Genomic DNA, 13,746 nt, shown 5'->3' with positions numbered 1-13,746 from the left:
GCAACCTAACACTGGGAAACATCCATACACACTCATTTAAACACATACACACACATACACAATTCCCCTAAAGCGCATGTGTTTGGACTTGTGAGGGAAACCGGAGCACCCGGAGGAAACCAACACGGGGAGAACATGCAAACTCCACACAGAAACGCCAACTGACTCAGCCGAGGCTCGAACCAGCAACCGGACTAATGTTATCTCTGTGAAAATGTGAAATGACCATGTCTTCAGTAGGTGGGAAAACTCTAATGCTGGACGGCTGCTTCTCACTCAGGGCTGTTTATGCTAATGAGGGAGAGGTGGTCACTAGTGGGCGGGGCTCTGAATGTCAATCAAAGTGTTTCTGTAGACTGTTTTTTTATCAAGAGGGATTATTAAAAATGCAATTACGATTGTGTTTTACTCCCTGACCCAATGATAGCCATTTTTCTTGAGACTCTCTATCGAAATGTAGAGTTTCCTGTTCAGTATGGCATGATCATAGCTAAAAAAAAAAGTTATTCTTTGTTTTTGGATGAAAAATGTTAGGCCCTTTATTCTTTACATTTGGAAAGAATAAAATATTCCCAGGGCAGGCGCATCCATAGAGGCGACCTAGGCGACAGCCAAGGGCAGCAGAATAAAGAGGGAGCCGTCCGCGACACTACCCTCGCCTCCCGCGCCCTCAGTTATATCCGCATCTAGGGGGGCAAAATAGAAAGGGTGGCGTCCCCGACACTACCCACCGCGATCTCAGTTATATACGCGTCTAGGGTGGTTGAATAAAGAGGGTAGCGTCCCCGACACTACCCTCACCGCCTGCGGCCTCAGTTATATCTGTGGCTAGGGCCGCAGAATAGAGAGAGCGGCGTCCCCGACACTACCTTCACCACCTGCACCCTCAGTTTTATACGAGTCTAGGGTGGCAGAATAAAGAGGGCGGCATTCCCTACACTACCCTCACCACCTGCACCCTCAGTTATATCCGCGTCTAGGGCGGCAGAATAGAAAGGGCGGCGTCCCCGACACTACCCACCGCGATCTCAGTTGTATACGCGTCTAGGGGGGCAGAATAGAAAGGGTGGCATCCCTGACACTACCCACCACGCCCTCAGTTATATACGCGTCTAGGGTAGTTGAATAGAGAGGGCAGCATCCCCGACACTACCCTCACCGCCTGCGGCCTCAGTTATATCTGTGGCTAGGGCAGCAGAATAGAGAGGGCGGCGTCCCCGACACTACCCACACCACCCGCACCCTCAGTTATATCCGCGTATAGGGCGGCAGAGTAGTGAGGGCGCTTTCACTTTAGGGTTGAGGGCGGCGTGACCATCCTTTGCCTAGAGCGGCAGTTCAGCTTGCTCCGGCCCTGGATATACCCCCTTTGGGAATGCGAAATTTGATAAAATGCGGCATCCAGTCTTTTTTTTGTTTGTTTTTTTGAAGCACCGTTAAGACTATTAGTGTTGTTTAATTTCTGAAGTTTTTTTTCTCTTTACATCCATTACTGTGTCTTTTTGTTGGTCATATGTTTTGTGTGTTGCTATTTTCTCTTGTTTCTTGCTTTTTTTTTTACATATTGCTCAGATTATTGTTTCATGATGGGTTTCTCTGTCTGTTCTTTGTTTTTCTGTCTGCAAAAAATTATAAATTATGAAAATAAAATATTAAAAAATGCATGAATTCCTTTCTACCATTATATGCTGGTTATATTCCCACACTGCTGACAGACAACTGCGCTTAAACCCCTTATAGAGGTGATTTTTGCATAATATCTGCTCTTTAACAGGTATAATAACCAAAAAAAAAATATTGCCAAATGCCTATATGGATCTTTTAGTCTGATCTGTTTCAGTTGGTGCCTGAATAAAACTTTACCAGACATGATGTAGCTCACCTCCATCCAATAATGGCTCTGTGTTCTGGTACATTCAATAAGAAATATCTCTCAGCCTTCAAATTCTGTCCATTTTATTAATAAAATGAAGCAGTAAATGTGTTTCGATGTTCTCAGACTGCAAATGAATGCAGTGTTTTTTCCTCCTTCATTATTACTGACTGCAGAAGCAAATGAACATGAATAAAGGTCTCATCCAAGTGTGCCGCAAGCCTGCGTTTGAGTGAAGGTCTCGGCCGTTAGATCGCCCCCTGGGGGCTGGCTGCAGTACAAGTCATAAAGCCCGCCTCCTCCGTGTTAATGAAGGAGACTTGAGCCCAAATAAAAAAAATAATTACACTTGCAATAAAATGTCCCGAAAGATGGTTCTGGTCGATTAAGGCACTGATTATTGTGCTGAAATAGGTGCAGATCCTCATTTTTGTAAACAGTTTTTTTTTAGCAGTAATTTAATGCTGGGCGTGTCATCGTGATTGACAGCGGTGATTGACAGTTTCTCAAAGGAGCGAGCGCGTCTGAGCTTCGGCAGAAGACTGAACTGTTATTACTCGATTTCTGTGATATTTTACTATGATAAAATGAGTTCAGCAGTAAACTACAGTTTCTGACATACATGATCTGGTGGAACACTGTTTATTCGCTAAGGTCAGAGCTTTTTTCGGGCTTTATTAGTTTGCTAATACACGCCTAGCCACCCAGATAGCAAAATACACTGGGGCCAGTTCTTGCCTGCCGGAGACTTACCCCTCAGACTGACTACCTCTGCTGGACCTACTCCGGATGCCTGGACTCACTGTCCGATTCCAGCCCGAGTCAATTGAGCCAGATGCGGCGGCCGAGCGAGCAGGCGCTGCCGCATGCGAGCCGGAATCATCAGGCCGCGACGCCGCGAGTAGGTTATGTGCGCTGCTGCCCGGAGCTGGCGCGATTGAATCTTCATTATATAAAACCCTCACATTTGTTAACGTTATTACAACCATTTTTGTGGATATGACAACAAACGCATGCTACTATGTGAACGCAAAGTGTATCACTGAGTTTAATCTTTGAATAAAGATGCAAACAGCATACATAGCAATTATTTAAATAAAGGACAAAATAAATAACAATAAACCTGTACCGATTGCACAAGTATTAAATAATAATACAATTGAATACATTTTGTAGTGCACAAGAATTAAGAAATACGAAAATGACAATAAAACTGCACAATAAAATAAACCCATTTAAGTTTTGGCATGTTAGTAATCTACTAAATTTGCTGTTATAAATCATTATAAGGTTCTTGAAATCGAATCTTATATAACCTAATAGAGCTGTAAATGTTAGATATTATTTATTTACATCATTTACTGTTGGCGTTTTATTTGAACACTCCAGCTACCATTAAAATGAATGTAAATTCCTCGTTGCCAGATATAGCCTAATGAAGGCATCGAATAAACCAAATGAAAACGGAGGCAAAAAAAAAATAAATAAACAATTCAAGCGAAAATGAATAATATACTAGTGATGTTGCAGCAGATAGACATTGTATTAATAGTGCAAAGTTTTTGCACAAATTGACAAATTGCAGGGTTGGGATGTGTAAATATCCTGTTGATATTTAGTAATCTTGCTGTATTTATCTTCTAAACGCACGATTGTTCCCGCATGGTAAATCGTTATGGTGTGTAGGCTATATTTTGGGTTCTGTTGATGGCTAATTAAAAATAAAAACCTTTCTAAAATTGTATGTGTTGTTTATATGTTATTGTTCATATTTTACAAGTGTTATTTCTACCCCTATGAAGATAACAAATACCAACAACAAATATAACAATAAGAGAATATATTATTTGTGCTCATATTCAGGCTAGAGTGTATAAAAGATCGTTTATTTCTGCAGTCCACCATGTATAGCTTTTATTAAAGTTTAACAGCTTACATCACACCGTTTTTAAATCGTATATTATTGTGTTTTTTTAATGTAAGTGCTTCTATTTACATCAGTGAGCGTTTGTTATAGTGCAGACACCGGCAGTCGAGTGAGAAGTTCGGGGGGCGTGGTTGATTTTACATAAAGCGTTTGGTTGGAAGGTCGACTCCGCTCATTTTCGCGGCTCCTCCTCTGGCTCCATCAGACAGTCCTTCTGCGCATGTCAAGGCTCCAATTTCAGCAGTCTTTTGCGACAGTTTGTGCCCGTCAAGCAGGCGTTTTGCCCTCAAGGCGTTCAATGGGAAAAGGGGCTGTCGCGTCGTCCATATTTTTTACAGTCATTGGTCTCATCTAATCGCTCAGTCAGTGTTTCAGACACAGGAAGACGTCAATAAAACAGCTTGTCATTCAGTATCCAAAGTCCAAACTATTTCAGCATATGTATTACACAGCGGATGCCTTTCCAGCAGCAACCCAGTACTGGGAAACACCCATACACTCTCACATGCATACTCATACTCTACGGTCAGTTTAGTTGATCAGTTCCCCAATAGCACATGTGTTGGGACTGTGGGGGAAACCGGAGCACCCGGAGGAAACCCACACCAACACGGGGAGAACATGCAAACTCCACACAGAAACACCAACTGACCCAGCCGGGCCTCGAACCAGCAACCTTCTTGCTGTGAGGCCAACCACTGTGCCACCGTGTCACCCTCCATGACAATACATTCACATCGTTTAAAAAAAAAAAAGATATCCACAGATTCTTGACATCCTTGTAAAGTTTGTGAATCTGCCAAAGAAAAAAAGAAATAAATGCAAGGCCTTGGAAAGTTATTGTAAATAAATAAGCTGATATACTGTAGACACAGTCCTTGAGTTTATTTTGTGCAGTGTTTTCATGTGAAAGGAAACATTTATATTGTTCCCTGCAGTCTGCCGGTGTGTTATTTCTTACACTTTATAGCCTCTGTATATTCTAGCTTGCTTGATTTACATCCGGTGCACACATCTATATTTTGTGTTTCCCATGTGTGATACTGTGTGTGTGTGTGTGTGTGTGTGTGTGTGTGTGTGTGTGTGTGTGTGTGTGTGTGTGTGTGTGTGTGTGTGTGTGTGTGTGTGTGTGTGTGTGTGTGTTTGTAACATATCAGGACATAAATCTGTATAATGACATAAGTATGACACAGGTATAACAAAAAAGAGGTGAAATATGGGGTGAGGGCAATACTATATACATTTTGAACCGTAAAAAACAACATATAATTCAACAAGATACTGGAAATATTCCTCAGAGATTTTGCTCCATATTGTCATGATAGCATCACACAGTTGCTGCAGATTTGTCGGCTGCACATCCATGATGCCAATCTCCTGTTCCACCACATCCCAAAGCTGCTCTATTGGATTGAGCTCTGGTGACTGTGGAGGCCATTTGAGTACAGTGAACTCATCGTCATGTTCACCAGTCTGAGATGATTGAGCTTTATGACATGCTGCGTTATCCTGCTGGAAGTAGCCATCAGAAGATGGAGACACTGTGCTCATAAAGGGATGGACATGGTCAGCAGCAATACTCAGGTAGGCTGTGGCGTTGATGCTCAATTGGTACTAATGGACCCAAAGAAAACCTCCCCCACACCATTACACCACCACCAGCAGCCTGAACCGCTGATACAAGGCAGGATGATCCATGCTTTCATGTTTTGAGGCCAAATTGTGAGTCGAGCATCCGAATGTGTCAGCAGAAATGGAGACTCATCAGCAGGCAACGTTTCTCCAATCTTCTATTGTTTATTATCTGCCTCAAGGTTGGCCGTGTTGTGTGTTCAGAGATGCTCTTCTGCAGAGCTCGGTTGTAGCGAGTGCTTATTTGAGTTACTGTCAGCTGGAACCAGTCTGGCCATTCTCCTCTGACCATCAACAAGGCATTTGCGCCCACAGAACTGCCGCTCACTGGATATTCCCTCTTTGTCGGAGCATTCTCTGTAAACCCTAGAGATGGTTGTGCGTGAAAATCCCAGTCGATCAGCAGTTTCTGAAATACTCAGAGCAGCCAGGCAGCAACAACCATGCCACGTTCAAAGTCACTTGAATCCCCTTTCTTCCCCATTCTGATGCTCGCTTTGAACTGCAGCAGATCGTCTTGACCATGTCTACATGCATAAATGCAGTGAGCTGCTGCCATGTGATTGGCTGAGTAGAAATTTGTGCTAACGAGCAGTTGGACAGGTGTACCTAATATAGTGGCCAATGAGTGTATTTATTAAACGGCAAACTGGAATACTCAATTCTGGTTGGTCAGTCACTAAATTCATAGGTATGATAAAGGTATGATATTCCCAGATAACAACCGCTAAATAACACAGACTTTCAGGAACTGTCAGTGAATAGGTTTGAATCAACATACCTATCAACATATCTATTTATCCCATGTTTTATATAATTTGTTTTTATCTTATTGTATTGTGGAAGCTCTTGTTTTTCTTTAACACTTATGTAAATTAGAAATGACACACCACAGTGGTGCCCAATGAGAGTACAGAGACTGATCTGCCGACTGATACAGATGGACGCCATGGGAACCATTTAATCAGTGTCAGTCTGAACGAGCACTACGGGTTTGATCCGGCAGTTTCATGATTACACTTGGCATGCAGACGTTCACTTCATCGAATCTGTTTACATCAGCGTTTCATGGAAATAAGGCAAAAATTGTGGAAATCTTTCGTGAAACTGTCATCATGGGTATAAAGACGTCCAGGTTGACGTCTGCATGAATCTACGAGCAGTCAACAGATGGTTGAGCTCCATGCTCTTAATTAATAATCAAACTGGAGAAATGCATGTTTCAACAGTTCACACATTGCTCTACCAATTATTGAAGGCGTAAGAATGACAGAAGCACATCTGCTAATAATAATAATAATAATAATGATGATGATGATAATAATAATAATAATGATGATGATGATGATGATAATAATAATAATAATAATGATGATGATGATGTTGATAATGATAATAATAATAATAATAATAATAATAATGATGATGATGATGTTGATAATGATAATAATAATAATAAAAATAATAATGATGATGATAAAAATACTACTACTACTTTTACTACTAATAATAATAATAAGTAATAATAATGATAATAATAAGTAATAATAATGATAATAATAATAATAATAAAAATAATAATGATGATGATGATAAAAATACTACTACTACTAATAATAATAATAAGTAATAATAATGATAATAATAATAATAATAATAATAAAAGTAATAATGATGATAATAATAATAATAATAAAAGTAATAATAATAGTAATAATAATAAGTAATAATAATGATAATAATAATAATAATAATAATAATAATAATATTAAAAGTAATAATGATGATGATGATAATAATAATAATAATAAAAGTAATAATAATGATAATAGTAATAATTAAAATAATAATGATGATGATGATGATGATATTAATACTACTACTAATAATAATAAGTAATAATAATGATGATGATGATAATAATAATAATAATGATGATGATGATGATGATGATACTACTACTACTACTACTAATAATAAGTAATAATAATGATGATGATGATAATAATAATAATAATGATGATGATGATGATGATGATACTACTACTACTACTAATAATAATAAGTAATAATAATGATAATAATAATAATAAAAATAATAATGATAATAATAATAATAAAAGTAATAATAATAATAAGTAGTAATAATGATAATAATAATAATAATAATAAAAGTAATAATGATGATGATAATAATAATAATAAAAGTAATAATAAAAATAATAATGATGATGATAATATTAATACTACTACTAATAATAATAATAATAAGTAATAATAATGATGATGATGATAACAATAATAATAATAATGATGATGATGATGATGATGATAATACTACTACTAATAATAATAATAATAAGTAATAATAATGATGATGATAATAATAATAATACTAATAAGTAATAATAATGATGATGATAATAATAATAATAATAATGATGATGACAATACTACTACTACTACTAATAATAATAATAATAAGTAATAATAATAATGATAATTATAATAATAATAATGTTAATAAGTAATACAAATAAAGATGATTATAATTATATGAATATGTTAATAAGTAATAATAATAATAATGTTAATAAGTAATAATACAAATTATTATTATTATTATTATATTTTTTTTTTGCAAAAGGTTGAGAACCTCTGCTTCAGCGTGGTCTGTAATTTGTCAGGGTTCGCCTCCATGGATTGAACTGATAATTACTCAGACATATGTTTTATGTGACAGATGCCTTTCTTGTCGCAGAAACAATAACACGCATGTCATTAATGGATAAAAAAATGCATCTGCATGTCAGAGAGGGGACGAGAATGCACAGTGGGCTGTCGAGAGGCTCCAAATATACAGCGCCATCAGCCTGACTGGCAGGGTGCTCTTTAGCCCTCAGTGTCAGGCCCGGGATCCGGTCTCCTCCCCGGTGATTTACTACTATTTTGGACGCTAACACGTTTTAGTGGGCGTGCAATGTGCGAACAGCTGGGACCATTATAGACCTCCGCTGATGAAGAGCAGAGGGTTGCAGCAAAACACCCTCTGCTCTGGAGGAAACGCTGGACAAAGCAGGGAATTATTACTTATTACTGAATCTGAATGCATTTCTAGTCTGCAGTTATTCATTTAGCAGATTGAGATGCCAGGATTACTCTATATTCAGATGCTTTCATGTGTAAGCTCAGGTTTATTCATAAGACACACATGAGCACCTAATAGTGGCTTCTTTTCTGTCTATTATGAAGGTATTGAGTGTAAATTAGTGGTTATATAGTACATGCATGATCTTACCATCCAATACCTAAACCCAACTACTACCATAATGACTATTAATAAGCAGCTGTTCATTAAGGCAGAACTCGTAGATATTAGATATTAGATTATTTTTAAAAATAAATAAAGTGTGAACAGTGGAAGCAAAAATGTTTTTCTTGCTTAGATTTTTTTGTCTCGTTTCTAGTCTAAATATCTGAAAATACTGTGGGGAAAATAAGTGTTCAACATGTCACCCTTTTTTCTCTGAAAACATTTTACTTAAGGTGGCTTTACATTTTCCCAACAACCACTGAAATCCATATATACAAAGACAAACAAATCTAATTATTCTACAAATAAAGTTCTGCATAATAAAATGAAATGACGCAGGGAGAAAGTATTGAACACATGAAGAAAGGGAGGTGTAGTTGGGCAGTGAAAGCCCAGACAGCAGCTGAAATCTCTCAGTAGTTCTTCAGCAAGCTTCTGCCCTTCCTCAGTGTAGATGAAGATCAGCTGCTTCAGTCCAACATCTACATCAGCAGGAGGATTAAGAGGAAACATTTCAGCAAGACAATGATCCAAAACACAGCCAAGGAGACTCTTAGATGCTTTCAGAGAAAGAAAATCAAGCTGTAGAATGGCCCAACCAATCACCTGACCCGAATCCAATAGAGAACACAGAATAAAGCTCAGATTGGATAGACGAGACCCACAGAAGCATTAAGATTTTGACTCTCTGTTGAAGACAATGCAATGCATGAGGCTTCATTCTCCACATGAGAGGCGTCTTTAAACTGCCAGCATTAATAAAAACCTTTATACACATTTTCAGTAGTTCAGCTCTTTCAATTCCATTTCAACAGCTCCTTTAGAAATTAGAAAAACCTGACTGTATGTATGAAGCTCATCCTGACCTTAAAAAAGTCTCACAGGCACTTATTATGAGGCTCGGATAATCATACTTGCTCCTGTGTTGTGCTGTGTGGAAGAGGAAGAACATCACAATGCTTCCCGTCAGCACGTGTAAAATCTGACTCCCCTGTTTATTTGTGTGTCTTCCTCAGGCTGATCCCGCAGACGGTTGGTCTCCTGTACGTGGGGAACTATGACATGCCCTTTGCGCAAATGAAGGTGAGAGAAACACTGGTTGACTCCTGCTGTCAGCGTTCCCTCCGCTAATACACACGCTGCTAAAGATAGCGGTGTCATCATCAGGCGCTCGCTTAATTAATTGCGTCCGACAGGTTGCGTCACAGTACAGCGCTGTGCTGAATCACAGCGAGTGCCCTACCCGCAGTAGACGTCATCAGTGCAGGGTCCCACACGATTCATTCATGTTTTCCCAACACAAATCGATTAAGTCAGCAGAACATATTGCAGTGGGTTCCGCTCAATCGATTTGTGTCAGGACGACAAGAAGGAATTACTTTACTCTTTTAAGTTGATTGAACATAAAACAATATACACTGAAAAAAGCTTTTCTCACTTAGAGTTTCGGTCTTGTTTCTAGTTCAGATATCTACAAATTCTTAAATCAAGATGCTTTCTCTAGACAAGCAAAAGATACTGTCTTGTTTTGAGAAACAATGTGCCTAATAATAAGGCCCCATTTACACTAATGTGTTTTAGTTTGAAATTGCATAAGTTTTGCTACGGTTTTGCCATCTGTCCACACTACGCCGGAGTTTTCAAGCACCGAAAATGGAGCGTTTTGGAAACGCTGGAGAGGCCTTTTTCATTCTGAAGCGCTGCTGCTCCGTCTCAGTGTGGATGAGGGAAACATCTGACATCTGAAAACGGAGGTGGGGCTGCTGAGATTCGCTACCTGATTGGGGCTTTTGTGTCATTGCTTATCTCTTATTCGTCAAGCCCCTATCACATGACTATAACACATGGCTTTACCGCTACCGGAAGACAGCAGACCAGCCTTCACTGTAAACAACAACACGGGCACAGAAATGGGAGCGCTGTTTGCACTGTTGTCTGTTTCAGGCGCCGTTGTGCAGTTATTCATTTGTTACGTTTAGTAACTCGACCTCGTCGTCTGTCCACAAAAACACCTCTCTTGCTTTCTTTGCCATCGCGTTCATTGTTCAACTGGCGTTTGTTGACTAACAATAACCAAATGTCGAGCGAGACACATGCTTCCTGTTTATACTAGAGCGTGCATGCCCAGAGTGCACCAATGGTCACGTGATATACGTTTTTGGTGGCGTAGTGTGGACGGAGATATGTTCAGAAACGCTAGGTGAAACGCTAGTGTGGACGCGGATCGTTTTTGATCTAAAACACCGTTTTTAAACTAAAGCGCACTAGTGTAAACGGTGCTTTAGTGAGTTTTTCAGCAAAATAAGCAAAATAATCTGCCAATAGTAAGTAAAATACCCTGTTGCCAGATTTATGTGCTTGTTTTAAGGAAAAACTCTCTTCGTTTCGACTTATTATTTCTTAAAACAAGCTTGTCTAGAAAATACTTCTTGATTTAAGAATTTTTTTGATATTTAAACTTGAAGCAAGTAATATTTTTGCAAATAGACTTAATTTTGACATTTTTGCTTTGCTAAGAATATCTAAGATTTTGTGTTTTATATTTGAGTCGAAACTAGACATATCTACACGGTAAAAAGTGAAAACTTTAACTGATTACTTCAGGGTGTTACAATTCATTCATTCATTCATTTTCTTTATTAATCTGGGGTCACCACAACGGAATGAACCGCCAACTTATCCAGCACGTTTTAATGCAGCGGATGCCCTTCCAGCCGCAACCCGTCTCTGGGAAACATCCAAACACACATTCACACACACATTCACACACTACAGACAATTTAGCCTACCCAATTCACCAGTACCGCATGTGTTTGGACTGTGGGGGAAACCGGAGCACCCGGAGGAAACTCATGCGAACGCAGGGAGAACATGCAAACTCCACACAGAAACGCCAACTGAGCCGAGGATCGACCCAGCGACCTTCTTGCTGTGAGCAACTTACTTACTGTGCCACTGCCTCGCCCCGGTGTTACAATTAATTACTTTCCACTTAATTTGTTATTGTTTTCAGCAATAAATAAGTTGGAAAAATGTCATTCTTTTAATTGTAAGAAGTTGAAGTAATTTATTTACTTATAGTTAATCCAAGGAGGCCAAAAAATTAAGTTGTCCAAAAAAATAAACTCAAGAGTTGTGTTGTTTCAGGTCATTTTAAACAAGTAGTTTGAACAAGCAGCAAAAATCACACATATACTTCGTTTTTAGTGCTCAAATACAGGAGTTCCGTTTTGTGGCAGTAAGCTTTAGTATACTTTGGGAAGTTGAATATTAAAGCCGTATATTAAACCTGTCTCCTGTGATAGTCGGGTTTAGGGGAAGGGGGAATAAAGTATAAAGTAAATGTAAACCCATGCAATGTACCCACTTGTCACAATAACAAACATGTGTGTGTGTGTGTGTGTGTGCTTGCGTGTGTGTGTCTGTATCCTACAATGCATTACAGCGAGCTCAGTAAATGATCTTCAAATTGAGCGAGTTGTGAATATATTGTAGGATTGCTTGCACTCAGACGCATACGTCTATTCTTAGCTCACTTCAGAATGAAAAATTGTCATTTATTCAGTCTAGTGAAGAGACGCTCTCATCACAGATTTAATTTAGGCTTTTATTTACTATCTAAACAACTTGATGAAGACGACAAACACTCAATTACTTCTCTCGCTGTAACATGTTCAAGACATTAAATCAACTTCTCAGTGGGGAGGTCATCTTTTCCGGTCTTATATACTGTTTTCATTGATGAGATATTTATTATTGTGAGATGTCGGTAAAAGAGGTTTGATGAATAGAATGAAGTAAGTTATCATGCGGCGTCCTTAAAGGGACAGTACGTGCAGAAATGAAAATTCTGTTATCATTTACTCCTGTTCAAAACCAGTTTGAGTTTCCCTTTTCACAAAGCAAAATATGCTGAAGAATGTTGGATAGTTTGTTCAATTTTAATGCCAATGACTACTTTTTTTCTAAACATTCTTCAGAATATCTCATTTTGTGTTTAACAGGAGATAGAAATGTGTTTGAGTGTGAATAAATGATGAACTGTCTCTTTAAGGTCCAACTTACAGTGGGACAAGTCACCATTTCTCTTAGAGACTCTCAAATGCCTTCAGAGAAAGACAATCAAGCTTTAGAATGGCCCAGCCAATCACCTGAGCCGAATCCAATAGAGAATACAGAATAAAGCTCCGATTTGATAGACGAGACCCACAGAAGCATCAAGATTTGGACACTCTGTTGAAGTCTGTGAGAAACTCACACCTGAGCAATGCATGAGACTTCATTCTCCACATGAGAGGCGTCTTTAAGCGGCCAGCATTCAAGAAGACTTTAATACACATTTGTTTTGTTTCGTTTTAATGCTTGTATTCTTTGGGTTTTCACCAAAATCTGCTTCAGTTCCATGTCAACAGCTTTTTTAGAAATATTATTGCCAGGAAAAAGCATGACAATGTGTTCAATGCTTATTTACCCGCTGTATATCCTGACAGTCATTCAGCGATCAGTATTTAAGGACAGAAAGGCAGTAATTGAAGAGCCGTGGTAAATAATGCATTTAACAGTAGCACTGTACAGTGAAGTGGTAGTTTTACATGATTTATTCATGCTGCCGTGCATGCTGGGAACAGTCTATAACCTCAGCACTAACACAGCTAAACCACATTGTGCTGCTAGTTGTGTGTGTTTTGTTTTGTGTAATACATGCAGATATTGTACATACAGATGAAGCCAAAATTAATTAATAATTAATAGAAATTCAAATATTTCCCAAATGCTGTTGAACAGATTCAGGAAATTTTTACAGTATTTCCTCTAATATTTGTTCTTCTGGAGAAAGTCTTATTTGTTTTATTTTGGGCTAGAATAAAAGCAGGTTTAAATTGTTTTAAAACCATTTTAGGGTCAATATTATTAGCCCCATTTAGCAATATTAATTTCTGATAGTCTCCAGAACAAACCACTGTTATACAATGACTCGCCTAATTACCCTAACTTTACCCT

General features: G+C 38.4%; 2 protein-coding genes across 4 annotated transcripts in view; both read left to right on the top strand.

The window, feature by feature from the left end:
• lats1 (large tumor suppressor kinase 1) overlaps positions 1 to 13,746 on the top strand; it is a 777,671-nt gene that overhangs the window by 304,595 nt on the left and 459,330 nt on the right. The window lies entirely within an intron of this gene.
• Positions 1 to 13,746, top strand: part of rngtt (RNA guanylyltransferase and 5'-phosphatase) — a 176,688-nt gene that overhangs the window by 152,739 nt on the left and 10,203 nt on the right. For all 3 annotated transcript variants that reach the window (XR_015517531.1, XR_015517530.1, NM_212867.2), the window contains 1 exon segment: positions 9,762 to 9,828. Coding sequence is in view for 1 of the 3 variants with exons in the window: in NM_212867.2 (NP_998032.1) it covers positions 9,762 to 9,828 (67 nt within the window). In the remaining 2 variants the exon portion in view is untranslated.

Source organism: Danio rerio, chromosome 20, assembly GCF_052040795.2.
Source record: "Danio rerio strain M-AB ecotype USA chromosome 20, GRCz13ab, whole genome shotgun sequence".
NCBI classification, from domain to species: Eukaryota; Metazoa; Chordata; class Actinopteri; order Cypriniformes; family Danionidae; genus Danio; species Danio rerio.
The sequence above is the reverse complement of the archived record's forward strand: the minus strand, read 5'-3'. Positions and strand labels throughout refer to the sequence as shown.